Genomic DNA, 21,026 nt, shown 5'->3' on the forward strand with positions numbered 1-21,026 from the left:
GGACCCCAGGAAATACACTTCAGGCTACTTTTGGAATGCTTTCACCAGTGGTGGGTTGCTGCAGGATCGGCCAAAACAGTAGTAGCGGTGTTGGGAGGCTCCGTCCACCCGCCCGGACGCTTCTGCATACGAGCGCATGTGCGAGTGCACTCAAATTGGTAGTAAAAAGATTAGCAACCCACCTCTGGCTTTTACCTACGTGTTTGAGAATATCATTAAGGAAATGCAACGCCCAAAGCATATTTGACACAGAATATACTTCTAGCAACTTTTTATTCATTGGATACACAAATGGAATACAAATATGAAATTATTTCTCTTTCAACAATTTGTATATGGCAAAATCTGATGATGGCATTACAAAGGTGTATATCCAAGGGTGGGCTGCTATGGGTTCGCCCAAGTTTGGGAGAATCCATAGCTAACATTATGTCCAGTTCAGAGAACCTCCAAATCCCACCCCTGGCTGGCCCTGAGCATCCCACCCCACCCCACCCCTCCCCGGAGTCTCCACATGGCCCGTTTTGGATGTGAGGTAATTTCAAGGTCCATGTGGAGGCTCAGGGAGGGGGAAAAATAGGCCTCCTGGAAGTTCCGGAAGGCCAGAAATGGGTCTCTTTCCAGCCTCCAGAGGGCCTCTGGAGCCTGGGGGGAGGCAGTTTCACTGTCCCAGCAGCTCAAAGAAAGCCTCCGGAGCCTGGGGAAGACAAAAACAGCCCCCCTGCCATGCTGCAGGAGGCCTAGATCACACCCACTGTGGCCACACCCACTCAGCACCTGGGCAGAGAACCCGTTGTTGAAATTTTTGAAGCCCACCCCGTGTATATCCTTGGGCTCTTGAAGCCATCTCTGCTTGGATTTAGATGATTATACTTCCCTTTTAGCAATAGTTTAGCTGATTCTGGAGTAGAGGGTTTATTAACAGTTTAATAAATGTACACACAACTGGTTGTAAATTCATCATCTGAAAGGAGGATGGTCTATAAGAAGAGGCAAAGAAGATGAGTTAATGGGGCTAAGAATAGCCATTACCACTGTATGAAACTACGAAAGCTTAGTTGCATGGAGTCTGAGGTTTCCAAAATGTTTGCATGACTTTGCACTTGGAAGGGTTCTATGCTCTCTCAAACAACATGCAACAAGCACAAGAAATAACAAGTGTAAAGATTTCTGCATGAAGAACTCATGGAAACAAGATTCAAGAATCTCCTGCATAGTAGTTTATTGTAATGGTAGAACTATGATTCTATTGGAATATTTGCAGGGATTACCTAATTGATGCAGGGAGAGGTTTCCTGAGTGACCAGCTATATCAGCCTCTTCCGCCTTGTCAGTAATCAGTAAGTTTTACAAGGATGCCCTAAAATGACGTGTAAAAAAGGAAAAGGAAAGCCATTCCACCCCCTGCTAAAAACCAAATCACTCTATTGTGGTGGGCAAAATGAATAGTTAATAAACTATGTCAAGGCCAAATTATGAAGAAAAACCACACCAGAGACAACTCTGCCCATGTCTGCTTCTCAATACATACAATACAATACATGGAGTGTCCTTCATGTTTACAATAAGCAAGCCTACACAATGCATAGAGTGAAAAGGCTGAAAATAATTTTAAGTCACAATGGATTAGCTGTGCAATGGTTAGCTATGTGGCAGCAGCATTGGAGCTAGTGGTGTCAGGAGGCCTGAAGGCACTTGCCAGCATGTCTTTTGGGACAGTACTGGCAGATTCTCATTGGTGGTGACACCATTTGATTTACCAATGATGGATTTACTGCTTCAAAAAATGCCAGTGAGCCATATGTTGTGCAAGCTTGCTTTAAGTATGCCAATGCTACCACCCTAATCCTAACCTTTGAATATGAGTTTGGGATGAGGAGAGATTGTCGTTTGCTATAACGGCTTGGTTTGGTCTGAAAAGCTATATTACCATCTCTTTAGAAATCAAAAGTTGCTCCTAACAGAGAGCACCTTGTATAAATTACATGTACTAACATGTTTTACATGTATGGACAATTGTATAGAATTGTGTTACATGTACAGAATAGCCTATTTCAATCTGCAAGAGTTTTACGATGTCTATGAAGCAAACTGGTGACGTACTCAAAGAAGTTGCCCGAGCTTTCTAACTGAATACGGCAAAACAGAATTCCCTGTATCCAAAATGCTTTCTGCATTAGAATGGTTTTTGTAATACTACCCATGATAGATTTCATGCCTCAGTGTCTGTTTTATTTTATACCAGAATCTGAAAATCCTCTAATACAATTTTACCACCAAATAGAGGTATAGAACAACCTACGCACAATGCAGAGGGTTGTTTAGAGAACTGAAAGTGAGATTACAATTCTTTAATGGAAAAATTCACTCCCCTAGTTTTCCTGGGTACCTTCATTTAGAAAAAATACTAAAATAATAGTAATAAGTCACTTCACTAAACAACTGGGAGTTAGAAAAAAATATCATGCAGACAGCTGCTAAGATTCTGACCTAGATTGTAGTCTTCTCTGTCTTAGATGAGAGATCACACTCACAGATACACAGGCAATACTGAACATTTTCAGACGGTAAAGCCAGCACATCTGATGTTGTTTCAATTTTGACATTATAATCCAACATTACATCTATCTGTTAACTGGTATAATATCTGCCAATCTGAACTTGGACAGGAAATGGGTGGCAATATTTTGCAGTAGATACAGTTCAGAACATTGTGTACAGTTGCAGCCATAACTTATATAAAACTATGGGCCTAGGTATCACATATAGGCCATGTGGGTTTCTGTTCCTAAATGAAACAGAGATTACTTACTTTTACTTTGTAGAGGGAGCATTATTTTTGAGAATATAACTGTCTTACCTTTACAGTCATCAGAAACAAATAAATGTCCCCAAAATAGAAAGAACAGACCTGCTTGAGGAAAATTGCCTACTACCTGCATACATGACAATGAATCTTGCAAAGGAGAAGAATTCCTAACTGAATAAGGCTCACTTCAGATCTTTTGCTCTGAATAAAAGTGGTGAGAGTACAGTAATTTTTAAGTTCGTTTCCTAAGTTTAGTTAGAGTATTCAACAGAATCTAAATTGAATGAGAATAATTGCACCGCGTCCTGTTGATAGCTTATCCTCAACCACTTCATACTATTCAGCAGGAACTAAACAAATTAGAGTTTTAGATGACGTCTTTGTGGTGAAATTCAGAAATGTTTGCTGCATGTAAGGTTGACTTACTAGGGTTCAAGAGCCAACACGCCTAGAGTTAAGAAATTGGACTATCACTGGGGAGACCTATGTTCAAATCCATTAAAAACATGGTGTCATATAGACCAATTTTAACCTAATCACTGTTGCATAGACAAAACTACTTTTTGTAGGGGAAAAAATGGGGGATGGAATTCTAATTCCACCTTGATCTGAGGAAAAGTGGAAAATAACTCTAAAATCTAAAAATCTAGTATTTGATGCTGTGAATGTTCTATCAGTCCTTTTCAGAAATGTACTAAGCAAAACTTTGTTACATTTCATATTCTTCCAGGGCACATTTTTGAGAATGTATTTATTTATTTTTTGTGTTTGCTAATTTTGTTATATTAAACCAGGTCCTACAATCACAAATTCTGTTAAAATCTAGACCTAAACTGAAAAACCAAAGCACTGTCAGTCTTATCCCAATGAGAGAGATAAAAAAACCCAACAATTTAGCAATGCCATTTTGATAGAAACCACATTCACTACAGAAGGAACTGCTAATGCAAGTTGTCTGTAGGACGATGTATATATCAGTTTGGAAGACCAGTGCAAAATGGGGAATTCCACCTCTTATGATTCCAGAGGAAGTAAGTCAGTGTTTTAGATTATGAAATCTTTCCTTTTTAGGAAAGAAACTATGGCTATACTACCTATTGTTACCTCCTCTTTATGTTGGTTAGCTTTCCTAAAAAATACGATGGACTACAGTCTAGTTATGCCCTTATTTAGTATGACTTTTTAAAAAGGAAGGTTTAGTAAGAATTATAGCTTAATGAGAAAGCACATGCTTTGAAACAGGAAGTTCAAGGTTTAGTCCTGAGTATTTCCAGGTTCCTTCCTAAAATACTAGAAAGCAACTGCTGGTCAGTCTAAACAATATTAAGCTTACCTGGCTAATATATTTGGTACAAGGCAAATTTACTCTGTAATTGAAAAAGTATTTACAAGGGCTCATAGACTACTGTGCAAATTATTTTAATAATCTAAACAAGTGGCCCCCAACCTTTTGAGCGTCAGGGACAAGTTCCATGGAGGGCGTTTTTTCCATGGCTTGGGGGTGGGGGGGGAATGGGTTTTGTGCATTGCCTGGATCCCATGCTTATGCAGACAGGGCTTTGCTTGCTTGCACAGTCTAGTACCTGGCAGGCCATGAACCAATGATGGTCTGTGGCCCAGGGATTCAGGGGGCCTGATCTAAAACACTTTGGCATATTCTTTACTGTGAGAAAAATGATATGTGGCAGAACATATTAATCTCATATTATAGATGAGTTGATGAATCCCAGGGAATCAGACCCTTGCAATTCCAGTGAAATTGCAGTTTAGGTGAAATCTGAACCCATTTATTCATACCTTTTTCTCAAATACACTGCACTTATTTTATTTAAAGTAAATAAGAATAGACTTACAAACACAAAGATAAGTATATATACTCAGAAATGAATATAGCTTCCATATGAAAGCAATATTAAAACAGTGGGATTGAGCTGGGCGTACTGAATTCCTTCTAGAATTCCTTCTGGTCCTATCTTTGGAATTTTTGATAGAGATTTGCATGGTTTTTACCATTGTCCCTGCCCCCCTTAGGTAGGTGATGATGTGATTGAGTTCTGTATATAACTTTGTGAAGAGAAGCAAATTGTCTGTACTCAGAGCTGAGTTGACCCTGGGACAATCTTAAAGTGTTGGGTGCTCCTCTATTTCAAAGGTAAGGAATGTGAGGCCATCCAGATGTATGTTAAACTACTATTCTCAGCATCTTTCACCAAACGTCATGCTTGTTAGTGTTAACAGAAATTGTAGAATAGCAACAGCTGGAAAACCACATGTTTCTCCATCCCTTAGGTAGAATTCTAATGTGGATGTAGTCAAGTCAGACATATTTAAGTTTAATGCTGTAGCTCTTCTTAGGCCCTACAAGTAATATTTATACTCCTTTTTTTAAAAAAAAAATCCTTCCTACCCATTTCTTCCCTTCAATTACACAAGTTTAAATCTGTCAAAATGTAATTAGCCAATTGACATATCCTCTGTGTGAAGCTGTGTTTGAAGACAACTTGGTAAATGTCCCCAATTAGTGACAGGGAAAAGTCAGCCTAGTCATATTATTTCCATGCTGGAGGCAATTGTCATTGGTTGCCTTATGTCTCTGAGACCAATTCAATATATGAAAACACCAAATTAGACTTTCCTATCCATAATTTTGGGACAACAGCTTCTAGTACTTCTAGACAGCATGGCACGAGAACATTACAAGCCCATCAAAGTGTGGATCAGTATAATTCCAATTTATGCTATTCTTCCTGTACAAAAAGTATTCTGCTTCATCTCTTTTAATGATTTAAAAAACAGAAATGTCTAAAATTAGTTTTGTTCCTTCACATAAGGAGCATTTAAATCCAGCTTCTCCTAATGTACAGTATATAATTGTAAAAAGAAACCTATTGTTTCTCTCTTTTTACGTAACTAGCAATGTTGTAAGCATCAACCAGAAAGATCTTTTTTTCCCCCCGATTTATGTCTTCCCATAAATGTGTGGGGGAAGTTGGTACAGATTTCTGATTACATAAAGATGAGTCCAATGCCTTTCGATTCTGCCATTTATCCACCAATAAACAATGAACAAAGTGAAGCAACAAAAATGACTAATGCCTACAACTCAGAATTTCTTTACATGAGCCATAAGCAAAGACACAAGCAGAATGTCATGCTGATGCAGTGTTTCTCAGCTTTGGCTCTTTTAAAATGTGTGGACTTCAACTTCCATAATTCCTTAATTGCACCTAAAGAATTCTGGGAGTTGAATCCAGCCATTTTAAAGTCACCAAAAAGTTGCCAAGTTGAGAAACATCATGCTAAAAACTAAACCAACCCACAAGCTCAGAAAACAACACACCTTCACTAGAGGTGGGTTGCTCCTGGTTCGGCCTGGATCAGGTGAACTGATAGTAGCGGCGGCAGGAGGCTACGCCCACCTGCCTAGACACTTCTGCGCATGTGCAGAAGCATCGCGAGTGTGTATGGGAGCACACCCAAAACGGTAATAGAAAAATTGGCAACCCACCCTCAACAGTTTAAAATGTTCCTTAACCATTATCAGAAAACAAAAGAAAATAGAACCCAGGTTTGCAATCAAGTATACTAATGCCCCTGAGAATAATAGCAGAAATAAATGATTCTCACCCCACCCCCCATCTCCTGTCCAATTACTGACAGTTGATTAAACATTCAAGGCTCCTGTTATCCCCTTTAATGGTTCTTTAAATCAGAGCTGAATTAGACAATGTGTCAAAGAACAGGATCCCTTCAATAGCAATAGAATTGCATAGCACTAGCACTTAGGCATCCACTTAGGATGGAAGGCTGAGTCAACCTTGAGCCGGTCGGGGTTGAACTGTCCAACTGCTGGCAGCTGGCAGTCAGCAGAAGTAGCCTGCAGTACTGCACGCTAACCACTGTGCCACCAAGGCTCTTCAAATGGAAGATAATCCTTAACAGCCTTTCACACATTTCTATAAAGCATTTTCACAATGGGGAGAAGGAACAGGTCACAGCAATCTGGAATGTATTTTTCTTGGAGAAATCTATAGCATCATATAACAAAATCCAACCAAAATCAAAAATAAGAGGTGTGTATTTGTAGGTATATTGTATCAGTTTTCAACACAACTTACCTGTCCCCAAATCAGAGATGGTTTCTAATTCCGTGGCACTATTGGCTTCCAATATTGCTTGTGGCAATCTTAGTGTGTAGGGAAGCAGATCTCTAGAGAATAAAAAAAGGAGAGAGAGAGAGAGAGAGAGAGAGAGAGAGAGAGAGAGAGAGAGAGAGAGAGAGAATGAGAATGCAATACAATGTTTGCTCTGTGTGTGTCAGTATATTTCCTGTATCTCTGAGTTATTGTTTTTTTGTTTATTCAGTTTGATGCTGCCTGATTCCAAACATTTCTGGGTTATTGAGTTGTGAGCAATAAAGCATTACTGTAATTTGCAAGGTTGTCTCTTGATATGATCCTTGACATAAAACCAGGCTTTAATTTGCTTGTGGTTCTTTTTAGAGATTTCTATGAATTACAACAATATATTATCAGCACTGATGATGTTACCTAGTTTGGGTAATGAAACATCTGCAAGACAACAAGCAAGTTCAGAGAGCACCAAAGCCTCCCTCATTTCAACCCTGAGCTACAAATATTCTCTGTTAGCTAACATATGATCATTTGGGCAGAATTGAGACAAATGCTATTAGTGTTAGTAAGGAAATGATGAAAAGAAGGTTGAAGCATTGAAGAAGAATAAGCTTCAGATATAGAAAATGTACCAAGAGAAATGTGAAAACATGAGAGTCCTTTGCTGATGCAGTGGCTGTCTGACCTGTTTAACATGCACCAAGTTTGCATCAGAATGTAATGATTGGAAGAAAGCTCTTTTTCAAAGGGAAAGGTGACAAAATTGAATGGAAGAACTACATGGGGATTAGTTTCTTAAATGTGTTTATCAAGGCATTTTGCAGGTTTCTGAGTGAAAGGGTATAAAAGGCAGACGAGGAGACAATTGCCAAATTTTGGAAGTATATTGCAATTTTAATGGATATGCAGACCAGATTTTGGCACTTTAGCAGTCATTTAGAAATGAATTTGGGAAAGAAAATGTGCTGTATTTCTGTTCATTTAGAGGATGCATATGATGCAGTGAACAGACTTGAATTTTGGGGTAAATGTTTTGCATTACTATTGGTTGGTTGTTGAATTTGATAATGTCATGATGGAAATAAAACCTGCATGAAAATCATTGGAATGCTTAGGGAATTGTTTCTGCAAGTAACATTTAGGAGGGAGTCAAAAAAGAATGTGTTAAGTCGGCTTCAATGTTCAATGTATTTGTGGATAAATGTGCAAGAGGTGCTTACACATGATGATTTAAGAAGATGAGGGTGTTATATTCAGAAGTTGCCTTTTATAATAACTTTTGTCAAAAGAAGTGAAAAAAGATGTAATGGGTATGTTTCTGCTCATTTCCTTTTCTTATAAGGAAGTGAGAATTCAATGTGTTGGGGGAAATATAAAAATTAGCTGAGTGCAATAGGAATAGTGAAGAGTAGGTGGCTATAGGGATTGGATCACAAATGACTGAGCATTAAATCAAAGTGGGTGGAAAACAAAACTGAGAGACAAAAAAAAAGGCACAGTGATTTGTATAACAGAATAACAGAGTTGAAAGGGTCCTTAGAGATCTTCTAGTCCAATCAAACAAATGGTTGTCCAATATCTTCCTAAAACTTTCCAGTGATGCAGCATCCACAGCTTCTGGAGGCAAGTCCTTCCATTGATTAATTGTTCTAACAGTCATACCGTTATTTGGTTACACAGAGACAATACACGAGGGACAAATTATAACCTGCATAAATGAAGGAAGTGTAAAAGGGTCAATAGGAAGGGCATATATGGTAAAAAACCATGATAAAATGGGAAAGAAGAAAGAAAAAGAGGAAAAAAAGAGGAAAAGAGAGCAAATCAATTTGTAGGCAAATTTTTTCAGGACAAGAAGAATGTGAAGTAGATACTCTTGGGATAAAGGAATTTTACCTCTTTCCTTACTTTTGTCCTTCCTACTGCCCTTAACTTCTCTCTGCATTACTATTTCTTATTTCTTTTCTATGCACCACATGGTATTGTTTATACCCCAAAAGGAACAGTGTGGCAGCTGTGTGTGTATGAACATAGAAATAAGACCATGGGTGGTCCCGTAAAAAACTTTTTTTATTAATTACTTTTTTTGTCATAAACATAGCACTAAGAGGTGGCCAACTATGGCATCTTTACAATCTGCAGACTTCAATTCCCAGAATTCCTGAGTTAAAATGGCTGGCTCAGGAATTCAGGGAGTTGAAATCGTCAGGATGCCATAATTGTTCGCCCCTGTCTCAGAGTCTTTCTATACTGCTCTGCTGCAGCCCCGAGATGGCATAAAATTTCCAATCCCATTGCTGTCGTTATCACCCCTCTTCTCAGTCACTACCAGTCTTTGATTCACTTTAAGGCAGGGGTGTCCAAACTTGGGAACTTTAAGACTTGTGGACTTCAACTTCCAGAATTCCCCAGCCAGCCATGCTGGCTGGGGAATTCTGGGAGTTGAAGTCCACAAGTCTTAAAGTTCCCAAGTTTGGACACCCCTGCTTTAAGGCAATGCATGGCAAAATTTGCACATTTGTATATCCTGAAGCTGTCCTTAGACAGAATCAGAATAGTAGGAAAACAACTTTAATGCAGGCAGAATTAAGAACAACTTAAACCTTTCTCATATCTTTCTTGGGCTGTCAATGAATTGAAGGCAACATAATGGAAACTGAGCAGAAAAACAGATGTTGCCAAGGTATATTCCTGCCATAATTAGTTACCACTTTGGAAGGGTCCTTATTCAAGATCCTCACTTGTTATAATTGCCATTTCCTTATTAGGGATGTATAACAGTATATAGCATCACACTACAACTGCTGGGCCAATCAAGCATGAAGAAGGTGTAATATAAACACAAGAATGGTTGGTGATACCGAAAGAACATAAATCAGGAACGATGAAATAGTCATAATGTCTTCTAGAGTTATCCACCCACTATTATGCTGATATAATAGTAATGAGAACAGGCTCTGGATGGTTGAGGAATACTTTAAAGGCATTAATGGGGAAGACTTCTGAAGTACATGCTCTTCATAAGACGTCATTGACTGTTGTTAATCACCAACCGGTTGCAATCCAGATGTAATAGGGCTGCAACTACCAAAGTTCTCATTAGGTATAGCTAAAGAGTACATATTGACTGATGCTATTTTAAAACAATAAATAAATTGATTAACTGACTGGTGCTATCATTGATCACCAATCTATATCCACAAAGAGGGTGTCCAGCTTATTCGGCAACCTGCTATTCATGCTAGAAAGTGATCTCACTTAAAATGTCACAAGATGCAGCCATAGAGCTCTTAGCCACCAGATGAACAGTAGTACAACATGCACATGTATAATATGCTTCTTGGGACGTATCATATTCCCAAATTGTGTGGAATTCTGGACAGGATCTCTGTGCTCCAACCTATTAGTGACTATATATACATGTCCTTTCAGGAGATTAGGGACACAAGTTAGATTTAGCTATTATAAAGGGCCAGGCAGCAAAATATTCTGAAACCACTGATGAAGACTCTTTGTTCTTATTCCCAGACTGAGGTCATTCTTTAAAAAAAACAGCTTGGAACAGCAAGTTTAATTTAATATATGCTAATAGAGCTTGGCTGAAGCTTCTCTATATTAAAGGAAGTCGTTTTTGTCACACAATTGGACAAGAGTTAAACAAACTGCTTGTCTTGGCAAATCCTAAAAAAGGGTAAGAGATGAACTCACCACTGCCATCCACCCACCCATTCGATTTTGCTGACACTTCTTTTGCATTAGTCCAAATCCTCCACATTAAATTTTATTTAGCAAGTGATCCTATCCAAGGCAATCTCACTTACCACAAACTTTCACAGGAATATTTAGGATAACTGAACTACTTACATCCAGCAGTCACTTAATTATATGCAGCATTTTACTTATTGTTTTAAATATATATATAAAATATTTATAATTTAATTATTATAATTTTATATACCCCTCCTGCTGAGTGGATATATAAAATAAAATTGTTAGGTAGCAACCATTTTGGGGTTCCCAAAATAAAAGAGATTCTTTCTGCTATGCAAAAATGGACAGTTTTTAGAACCAGGGTCAGCGACAGTCATATTCATGTTTAATCATGTTTAATGAAAAAAAGGATTAGGGGTGATATAATGGTAGTGTTCCAATATCTCAGGGGCTGCCACAAAGAAGAGAGAGTCAAGCTATTCTCCAAAGCACCTGAAGGCAGGACAAGAAGCAACCAATCAAGGACAGAACCAACCTACAACTAAGGAGAAATTTCCTGACAGTGAGAACAATTAATCAATGGAATGACTTTCCTCCATAAGTTGTAAGTCCTCCAACACTAGAGGTTTTTAAGAAGAGATTGGACAAACATTTGTTTAAATTGTGTATGGTTTCCTGCTTGAGTAGAGGGTTGGATTAGAAGACTTCCACGGTCCCCTCCAACTCTGTTATTCTGTTATTCGAATATCTCCATGAACAAATCAAACAAGTTCCATCTAAATGACTTATAGTATTATGAGGAACTTGTTCATGCTCCCTCCTATTCAATTTTAAAAAATGAAGTTGATATTCAAATAATTAGTTCTTCAGTAACATGTGAATTTCTAGAAAATCACCAGAACATCTGAAGGAGGCAGCTCTTTTCTCCTATTACTTTAATGCTACCACTCAGTCTTTTGCTGGAGGTGACCATCTTGTCCAGTGGTGGGATTCAAAATTTTTTACTACTGGTTCTGTGGGCATGGCTTTATGGGCGTGGCTTTGGGGCGCGGCAGGGGAAGGTTACTGGAAAATCCCCATTCCTTCCCGATCAGCTGGGACTCGGGAGGCAGAGAATAGATGGGAGAGGGGCCAGTCATAAGTGGTATTTACCAGTTCTCCAAACTAATCAAAAGTTCCGCTACTGGTTCTCCAGAACTGGCCAGAACCCGCTGAACACCACCTCTGATCTTGTCTCTTTTGTTCACACAATAATTGGTTTGGCTTTGGGGCCTCAAAATATCTCTTGCTTATGTTTTCCTAATAATGATGGGTGGGGAAAAAATGAGACATAATAATTTTATAACAAGATTGTCTCAAAGCATAAGGTAACTTTGGATACCGGTAGTGCCAAACTATTTTTCCCCTCTGTTTTTTTTGTAGAATTTCATATATTTAAGATGTATGTAATTATAATGCAAAGCAGGTGATGGGAAGAAACAAAGAAGGTAGAAGGGGACTTTTTACAAAGAAAGATCTGTTCTGCATACAGAATTGCTCTGAGTGGGTGGAATATAATGGGCAGGATTCATATTATTGATTGCAGATAGGGGATGCCCATTATGAATGCTCCTTTAAATAAAATACTTCCTATGAATAGAAAGATATCATCCCAAATTTGTCTGATCTGCTTGGTTAGGCTTTTTAAACATTAAGTTAACCAAGAAAGCATTACTAAATGTAATTTCTATACTGCCCAGTCCATAGCTTGAAATAACATTTTACAAATTGAATTTTCTTATTCTGTTTTCCTGTGCAAATTATGCCAGCTGCAATGTTATAGACTACTCGACAATTCATGTCCCACTGGGTCATCGTTTCAGAGATATTTCCTTATCTAAAGAGAGAAAAAGAATGACCAAAGTTAAAGAAAAAATGTTCTATGTTGGCTCTCTCCTTGATTGGTTTCCATCCATTGTTTCTTGTTCTGCCCCCCCTTTTTTGCAGCAGCCCCTCAAATACTGGGATAAGCAATCGGAGTGTGAGTGAATTCTGACTTTTTGCTTGGCTTCCCAGTTGAGCTTCTTTAAGGGGAGTTTGGCAAGGAACACTGGAAATCCTTCCTTCCTTCTTCCCTCCCTCCCACCCATCCTCCCCTTTCTAGCAGGTAGGTAAGTTGCTCTTGGATGGGGCAGTGAGGGATTGTGAAACTGGCTGGGAAACTGTCATAGAATATTGGAAAGGAAGATCATGTAACCGGACCAGAGCTAGTAGCACAGAAACAATCACAAATTCCCCAAATATCATTCCCTTAGGAGTCACTAGTCCTGCATTTTGGATAAATTCTGTAAGTTAGCCCATTGAAGTATCTTGGTTCAAAAGTGGTTGCCATATAATGGTCTCTTTTACCCAGTTAAAAGTCATAACAACAAGGATTTTAGTAGATAGATGATAGATAGATAGATATTGATAGATGAACAAGGAATTCCATTCAGGTGGATAAAGTAGGTTTTTCCCCATCACACTTCCCTCCTTTGTGGGTTGAGGGAGAGTGCTCTCCATTCCACCTCAACCAGCCTCTTGAAGACTTTTTTTTCTTGCAGGCTAGTCATTTCTACAAGCAGATTTGTAAGGTCACATGGCATCATGACTGGAAAATATCTATCCAACTTACCTACTGACACAGTAGAATGCCACCAGTTTGAAGATGTCTTCAAACACAAGAAGAGATCCTTCCAGGTGCAGTACTGATGAGAAATAAGAAAAATATTCAGGGATTGGTCTCACTGTGGTATATCAGAGAGATTGATGCATGATGGTCTCGTTCTGAAATGGCCACTTCACAGCAGGAGAAATGGCAAAAATTGGTGACGTGTCCCATTTCATTGGTGCTGTTCAAATAATAAAATATACAGTGACAGATAACAATTTGACATTTGCCACAAATAATTTGCTGTGAAGTTGAAATGAAACTTATGAGCCAGAATCAAAATTGCTTACACTGTGCTGTTCCACTTCCTATCAATTTGTTTAAAACCTCCTTCTCAGAGCAAGGATTTTATCCCATTGCTCAAATCTCACTTCACTCAGAGACGGAGCTACAAATCCTGCACACTGATTATGCCTCAGCAACCTCTGATACGATTAAACAGAACAAAGCATTCTGCAATGAAAAGAAACAGAATAGCTTAGCAAAAATAGTCCAGTAATTGGCAGAAAGCACAACATTATTTGGTCTGGAAAACAAGCACTGTGACTTCTCCTATGTCTATTTGAAAAGAACAACTAGGAAGCTCTCTAGAGCGAAGAGATAATGTAGCTATGGAATGACTGGGAATGACAAGTTAAAAATTAGAAGACACCAAAATGGGGAAAATACATAAAGCAAAGTATCCCTTGAATGAAGACTTACTATATATACTTGCTATGCGGACAGTCTCTATTGGGTTTTTTTTGCAACAGTATAGAAATGGTTTGCTGTTACCTATTTTTTTGTTTTTTAATTGCCCAGTCCAGTCTAAACCCTGGAAATTTTGGCAGTTTTGCTGAGCCCAACTGCTGACGTTGTGCAGTGACTCCAATTTAAAGGGAGAAATATGATTCAGGTAGTTGTGAGTATGCATGTAACAATTGTCAGCACCTCCTTAAATTAATCTTCTTCTTGGAATTCTGTACAAGACCAGAAAGGATGTCATTGTTTACGGACTTGCTACAAGGTACTATGGGTATGCCCACACATACTGTAAATTACTTTTTCCTTAGCCATTCCAAAGCGGGTTGGTTCAGCTTTTGGCCAAGTACAGTTATAACAGGAATATTTGGAGGAAAGGAAGGGAAGGGAAGGGAAGGGAAGGAAAGGGAGGAAGGAAGGAAGGAAGGAAGGAAGGAAGGAAGGGAAGGAGGGATTTCCTTGTTAAACTTGATTTAAAACAGGAATATTTGGAGGAAAGGAAGGGAAAGGAAGGAAAGGGAGGAAGGAAGGAAGGAAGGAAGGAAGGAAGGAAGGGAAGGAGGGATTTCCTTGTTAAACTTGATTTAAAATTTTAACTCAGGTGTCTGCAGGAGGGAAGAGGGGCAGGTCAAAAATTCAAGATGGTTCCACAATTATGCAAGTCACAGATCTGCCCTATTTTTTTTTGTATGATATGACAAATCATCTCATCACACTTAACTCACTCGCGCATATTGGTTGGGTTTTGTTTGTGGATGGCCCTTAAATTCCATCCTGAGCACTGGTGGGATTTCTTACCTTCCCTACCGGTTCACAAATGTGAACTTGCACACCGCCTTCTGTGCATGCGCAGAAGGTCAGGCATTATGTCAGGGAGGGTGGGTGGAGTCTCCCGCAGCAGCCGCTACCGGTTCACCCGAACCGGAGAGGACCAGCTGAATACCATCTCTGATCCTGAGTATGTGTTCTTGTAAAATCTATAAGCTTGCTCACTGTTATGTGACAATTAAGACCCAGCTTCACTAAAGCTCCTGCATAACCTTTGTTTCCACAGTTAGTCTGACAAATACGTATTCTAAAACACCCCCACACTCTGGAGACAAGACAAATAAAGTGCCTTATTCCAAAAAAATACAGAAGAGAAAAGAGGAAATGGTGACCCTTTGCTAGAAGCAGGCTTTTCCAAGAAGCTCAGCTGAACAGGAAGAGGATTTAGCTTCATAATGGAATTTTTTTTAATGCATGCTGGCTATCTCTAGCTGTGCCTCAAATAGCCAGGGTGGAGCTAACATCAACTCTATTATACCTTTAATCAGTAACCAACTTTGACCAGGGCGTGGAAATGACCTTGATTCAGGAAGTCCGGTCACCCTGTCAATAGCAAATTAATAGTTGGAGAACCCTGACTCAGGGCTGTTTCCTCCCCTACCCTCCACTCTATGCCATTTTGTGTTTTCCTTTGTATTTTCACTGTCCTTAACAAAGTGAAAAACACAAATAGATTGCAACCCGAATAGTTAAACTCAAGGGTTGATAGTGGCCAGCACCATCTGCTGAAAAGTTTATCCAGTACAGAAGAAAGGCTCTGCCTAATCAGTGCTGGCCAAAAAAACCCTCATTTTCTGACACCAGCTACTCCTAAAAGGCATTCCCCCTACTTCTATGAATTCCAACCCTTTAAAAAAATCTCACTGTACCACTAAGTCATCATCCCTCCCTCTGAAATAACACAATGCATAGTGTTACTAGAGATGTGTCTGCTCACTGGGCTGTTTAGATCTATTCCTACCATATAGAACAAAAATAAGTGGTTAAAACCAAATCACCCAGTGATCTTCATGGTGGAGAAGGGATTTTAAATCCAAAGACTCCAAATCAGTGTTCATTTCCTGAGTAAGAACTTTGGCTCCAACAGCATGAAGTGAGTCCAAATTGTGACAAATATTCACAGGAATGTTTCTCTGGTACTGTGCTTCATTCTTGGTTGCATAATTCTTTAATCTGCTTTTTATATTAGCCTAACTTTAATACTTCTGTTTGTAAAAGTCAAGCAATCTAAACTGAATCACAGTTCATCTCAATAATACCCCTTTGCCTTTCACATTTAATCTACTTATAGTGCTTTCTGAAAACTGCTAAAGCAATAAAACTATTAAAGCCAGGCTAGACTTTCCAAAACTGACTTAAGAAATCTATTAGACTGTCAGACAGGTCTTTGCTTCCCTCAGAACATATAAATAAGATAACATTTATTTTTAATTACTAGAACTCGCTAATAGATGGGCAACTTACCCAAAATATGGAAAGACACCAGAGGCACGACCCTGAGCTTACTCCTCCAATGTGCTGTGGTCACGGTTACTAAATATGGAGAACTGACACAGCTATCTTTGGCACATTGCTGGAGCTAAAAATAAAACCAGTGACCATGATTGGAAAGCAACATCTCCAAGGCTCCACTTTGTTTATCTGTGAGACAACGTCTTGGCACTTTAAAGCAGTGTTTCTCAAACTTGGCGACTTTAAGTCCTGTGGACTTCAACTCCCAGAATTCCCCAGCCAGCTGGCTGGAGGATTCTGGGAGTTGAAGTCCACAGGACTTAAAGTCGCCAAGTTTGAGAAACACTGCTTTAAAGGATCGAATTTGAAAGCCTGCAGTAGTTGTTCTTATGCTACTTCTAGAGCTGTTTGATTCTCTGCTGTTGTTGGGAAAAAACATTCTGCCCTTTGATCATACCAACTTCAGAGGGAGTAGTGATTGAACAACCAGAAGGTAGGTTCCTTTGTCCCCAAGCTGCCGTCCCCTAAAAGGTACCCTGGCACCAGCAGTGGGATTTCCTACCTTCCCTACCAGTTCGCAAATGTGAGTGCATGTGCCATGTCTGTACATGCACACCATCTTCTGCGCATGTGCAGTGATTGCGCATTATGTTGGGGTGGGTGGGCGGAGCCTCCTGCAGCCGCCACTACCAGTTCGCCTGAACCGGAGAGAACTGGCTGAATGCCACCTCTTCCTGGCACTCATTCTGAGAACAGACTAGGAAGAAATCTCATGTCCTCTTGTACTACCCATGTTATAAAAAAGTAAATATAAAAGCAGTATTAACATATTTTTTAAATCAGAAAACAGAATTAAAACATTCTTAGGGAACAGTACAACAGAGCTATAGTAATCGCTAAAAAGTATACAATCATAGTAAAGAATCACGAAAGCAGTTAACTTCTAACACCAAAATTGTTCTGAAAATACCTGAGAAATAAAGACAAAGATTTGATTTGTTGCCCCAAAGTTCATAACTTTAGCATCAAATGAGCTTTTTGGGGGAGGTTGCACTTCCTCAAACAAGGCTCTTTTTCTGACAGACACTAGCATTTCCTCATTATTAAGGGACAGCTGGAGAAGAAGCTCAGATGAAGTTTTTATATACCTAGAAGTTAAATATAGCAGCAGTCATACCAGTTGTGAGACTTTTTAACAGAAAACTTGCAGTAGATCTCATTACTGTGCCAGTCCTTTATGCTATAAATGCTTAAGCATTTTAACACCAATGCCTTAGGAATGAGGTCCAGTGCTGCTTAGGAATTTACGGTTTCCATGTCCCAGATTATGTCAATCCCTAGTCATACATTGGTGATTAGCAGTTTAAATCAGAACAAATGGTGTGTGGATCTGAAAATGGGAGACATTACTGTTAGTTTTGGGCCATGATCAGATTGATTACTTTCTGGTAAAGCTACACATTACTGTTGCCTACAACTGTTGTCCCACCACCGTAGAAGTGGTAAGCGGAAATGTATCTCAATGGCTTCCTGTAAGCACTTGGGAATTTTCCGAAACCTCTGGAAGGCATTGCCACTCTGTACCTAGTTGCCTACTGGAATAAATATGAGATACCAGAGGGTTCAATATCTTCTCATTGCTCTTTAGTGACTACATGAACATCCTGGCAGGGGACATCTATTTTGGTGTGTGTGTGTGTGTTGTGTGAGGAAGGGAGGGAGAGAGGGAGAAGAGAGAGAGAGAGAGAGAGAGAGAGAGAGAGAGAGAGAGAGAGAGAGAGAGAGAGAGAGAGAGAGAGAGAGAGAGAGAGAGAGAGAGAGAGAGAACACATTACTGATATTAAATTGTACATTGCCATCCCAAACCAGAGATGCCTATATAAGTCCTAGTTCTTGAAGCTGTGAGAAACTGCATGAGTAGAAATAACCTAAGCCTCAGTCCTAGCAAGAGGGAGTGATTGTCTTATCTGGAACTATTCTAGTTCCATGACTGTTCCAACATTAGTTCTGGACAGATTTGTTCTCCCCATAAGAAAAATAGATCTTGTGGCCAGGGACTCTTTGCTCAGCTGAGACTGGTGAATCAGTTTTGGACTACTTGGACTAGGACATACTGGCAACTGGGATCCATGACTTTATACTCATCTTTAGCATGTTTTATATGAAGCTGACACAAATTATTCAAAATGGGTAGATTGCAATGAGGCTTGGAAAACTGTTTCCACCAGATTGTGAGCTTCTGTGCTTTTTTCTTGCAAGGATAAGTACAATGGGAGCAGGGTCCAGTTGATGGGCAGTGTCCTTCATATCCTATTGTCACCATTCACATGCTTGAGACTTGTTTTATTTTAGTCAGAGGAAGGAGCAAAAACCAGTGTGTGTGTGTGTGTGTGTGTGTTTTCCAGCATAACTCTGGAATGCCTCGAGCAGTTTCAACCAAACAGACATGATAGCAGTGTTCCAATATTTCCGGGGTTGCCACAAAAAAGAGGGAATCAAACCATTCTCCAAGGCACCTGAGGGTAGAACAAGAAGCAATGGGTGGAAACTAATCAAGGAGAGAAGCAACTTAGAACCGAGGAGAAACTTCCTGACAGTTAGAACAATTAATCAGTGGAACAGCTTGCCTCCAGACGTTGTGAATGCCCCAACACTGAAAGTCTTTAAGAAGAAGTTGGATAGCCATCTGTCTGAAACGGTATAGGGCAGTGATGGCGAACCTATGGCACGCGTGCCACAAGTGGCACGCGGAGCCATTTGTCAGGGCACGCAACGCGCTGCCCTGTCAGCTGGCCAACGCGCATACGCGTGCTGGCCAGCTGAGTTCACCTTTTTAAAAGCTATTTTTCGCCTTCCCCAGGCTCCAGAGGCTTTATAGGAGCCTGGGGAGGGCGAAAAGACCCTCCCCCGCCCCCCCGGAGGCTTCAGGGACCGTCCCTGAAGCCTTCAGAACGCTTAAAACCACCCTCCGAGCAAACTGGAAGTGACTTCCGGGTTGCTCGGAGGGTAGTTTTAAGCATTCCGAATGCTTCAGGGACTGTCCGAGGCTTCCCTCACGCTTTCGGAGCACTTAAAACGACCCTCCCAGCAACCCGGAAATCACTTCCGGTTTGCTCGGAGGGTGGTTTTAAGCGTTCCGAAGGCTTCAGGGACCGTCCGAGGCTTCCCTGATGCCTTCGGAGCGCTTAAAACCACCCTCCGAGCAACCCGGAAGTCACTTCCGGTTTGCTCGGAGGGTGGTTTTAAGCGCTCCGAAGGCGTCAGGGAAGCCTCCGGACGGTCCCTGAAGCCTCCAGAGGCCCTCTGGGGGGTCGGGGGAGGCTCCTTTCGCCCTCCCCAGGCTCCTATAAAGCCCCTGGAGCTACTGGGGAGGACAAAAAAAGCATGTAAAAATGGGGGGGTTGCGCGTTGTGCGCGCATGCGCACTGGGGGGGTCACGCGTTGCATTATGGGTGCGGCACACCCGCACTCGACCCCCCTGCGCTCCTCCCACTTGTGGCACGCGAGCCAAAAAAGGTTCGCCATCACTGGTATAGGGTTTCCTGCCTAGGCAGGGGGTTGGACTAGAAGACCTCCAAGGTCCCTTCCAACTCTAGTATTGTATTGTATTGTATTGTATTGTATTGTATTGTATTGTATTGTATTGTATTGTATTGTATATGACCAAATTAGGTACAAAGATGACTTACTCTCTGGAAAAAATACTGTGGGGATAAGACACCCCTAACACCCCTTGGGGGGGGGTGTTCTGTTGTGACTTAAAATGTCTTCTACTGCTGTAAAATGGCTTCTACTGTACAGTGCAGTGGAGTTGCCATGGTAATGGCTTCACAGTACTCCACAAGGGGGCTCCCTCTGGTAAGGGGGAAAATCCAACATTAGAAATTACGTTTGGTCCGGACATTTCCCCCCTTATAAATAAATACTTGGGCAACATCGGGTTATCAGCTAGTATAAGATATGGCTGAGATATATCACCAGGAAGGTCTTAAGCCATATATTCCAGGCTGTTCTCCAAAAGATTTATCCCTAGCCCTCTCATGGCAGGGGTATCTGCAGTTCAGTCCACAGAGTTACAGGAGGCCCAGATGTAGGAGATTACAAATTTAAACACAGATGAATAAATTTCAAGGATTACTTCTGATACTTGGGCAGGAATGTGCCTTGACTTCAGATATTTTTACCACCTACAACTGTAGATGGCTTGGCTCCACCAGATCAGAATCTTGGGTGTACATGATCTTTATTTATTGTCTGGACCAGCCTTCCAACCATTCCCAGTATCCTGATCCTGCTGGTTCTCCTGCTCCAATCAGTCCTCTTTCTAAGAATCTATCATTCTTTCTAAACTGTGTCTGATGGTTGGTATTCTTTACTTCACTCTCGGGCCTTCAGAGAATGTTCTGAAGTCCATATTGGAAGATAACTGGAATGCTTCCATCAGTCATTACTTCTCCTCCTTATGTAATATGCAAAATTGCAATCGAGAATCTACACTCCAAAAGCGTACAACTTGTAGGAAGAACACTGCAGGAGTAATCAAAGGAAGGACAATAGGATCTGGAACAAACTAGAGAGAACAGATCTCAATAAGTGCCTAGGATCTGTTAAAGTGATGGACACTCTCATTAGATAAAATTCTCAAAAAATAGCATGTGCCCAA

The 21,026-nt window shown here is 40.3% G+C and overlaps 1 protein-coding gene across 2 annotated transcripts in view; it reads right to left on the reverse strand.

Annotated features, from left to right (window-relative positions):
* The window catches only part of RIN3 (Ras and Rab interactor 3), a 95,318-nt gene that overhangs the window by 28,765 nt on the left and 45,527 nt on the right, over window positions 1–21,026 (reverse strand). For both annotated transcript variants that reach the window (XM_081934761.1, XM_081934760.1), the window contains 2 exons: window positions 13,307–13,379; window positions 6,928–7,019 (listed from right to left, as the gene is read on the reverse strand). In XM_081934761.1, the coding sequence (XP_081790887.1) occupies window positions 6,928–7,019; window positions 13,307–13,379 (165 nt within the window). The remainder of the gene's footprint in view (window positions 1–6,927; window positions 7,020–13,306; window positions 13,380–21,026) is intronic.

The sequence above is a fragment of the Natrix helvetica genome (assembly GCF_964273705.1).
Source record: "Natrix helvetica genome assembly, chromosome: 1".
Classification (NCBI taxonomy): Eukaryota; Metazoa; Chordata; class Lepidosauria; order Squamata; family Natricidae; genus Natrix; species Natrix helvetica.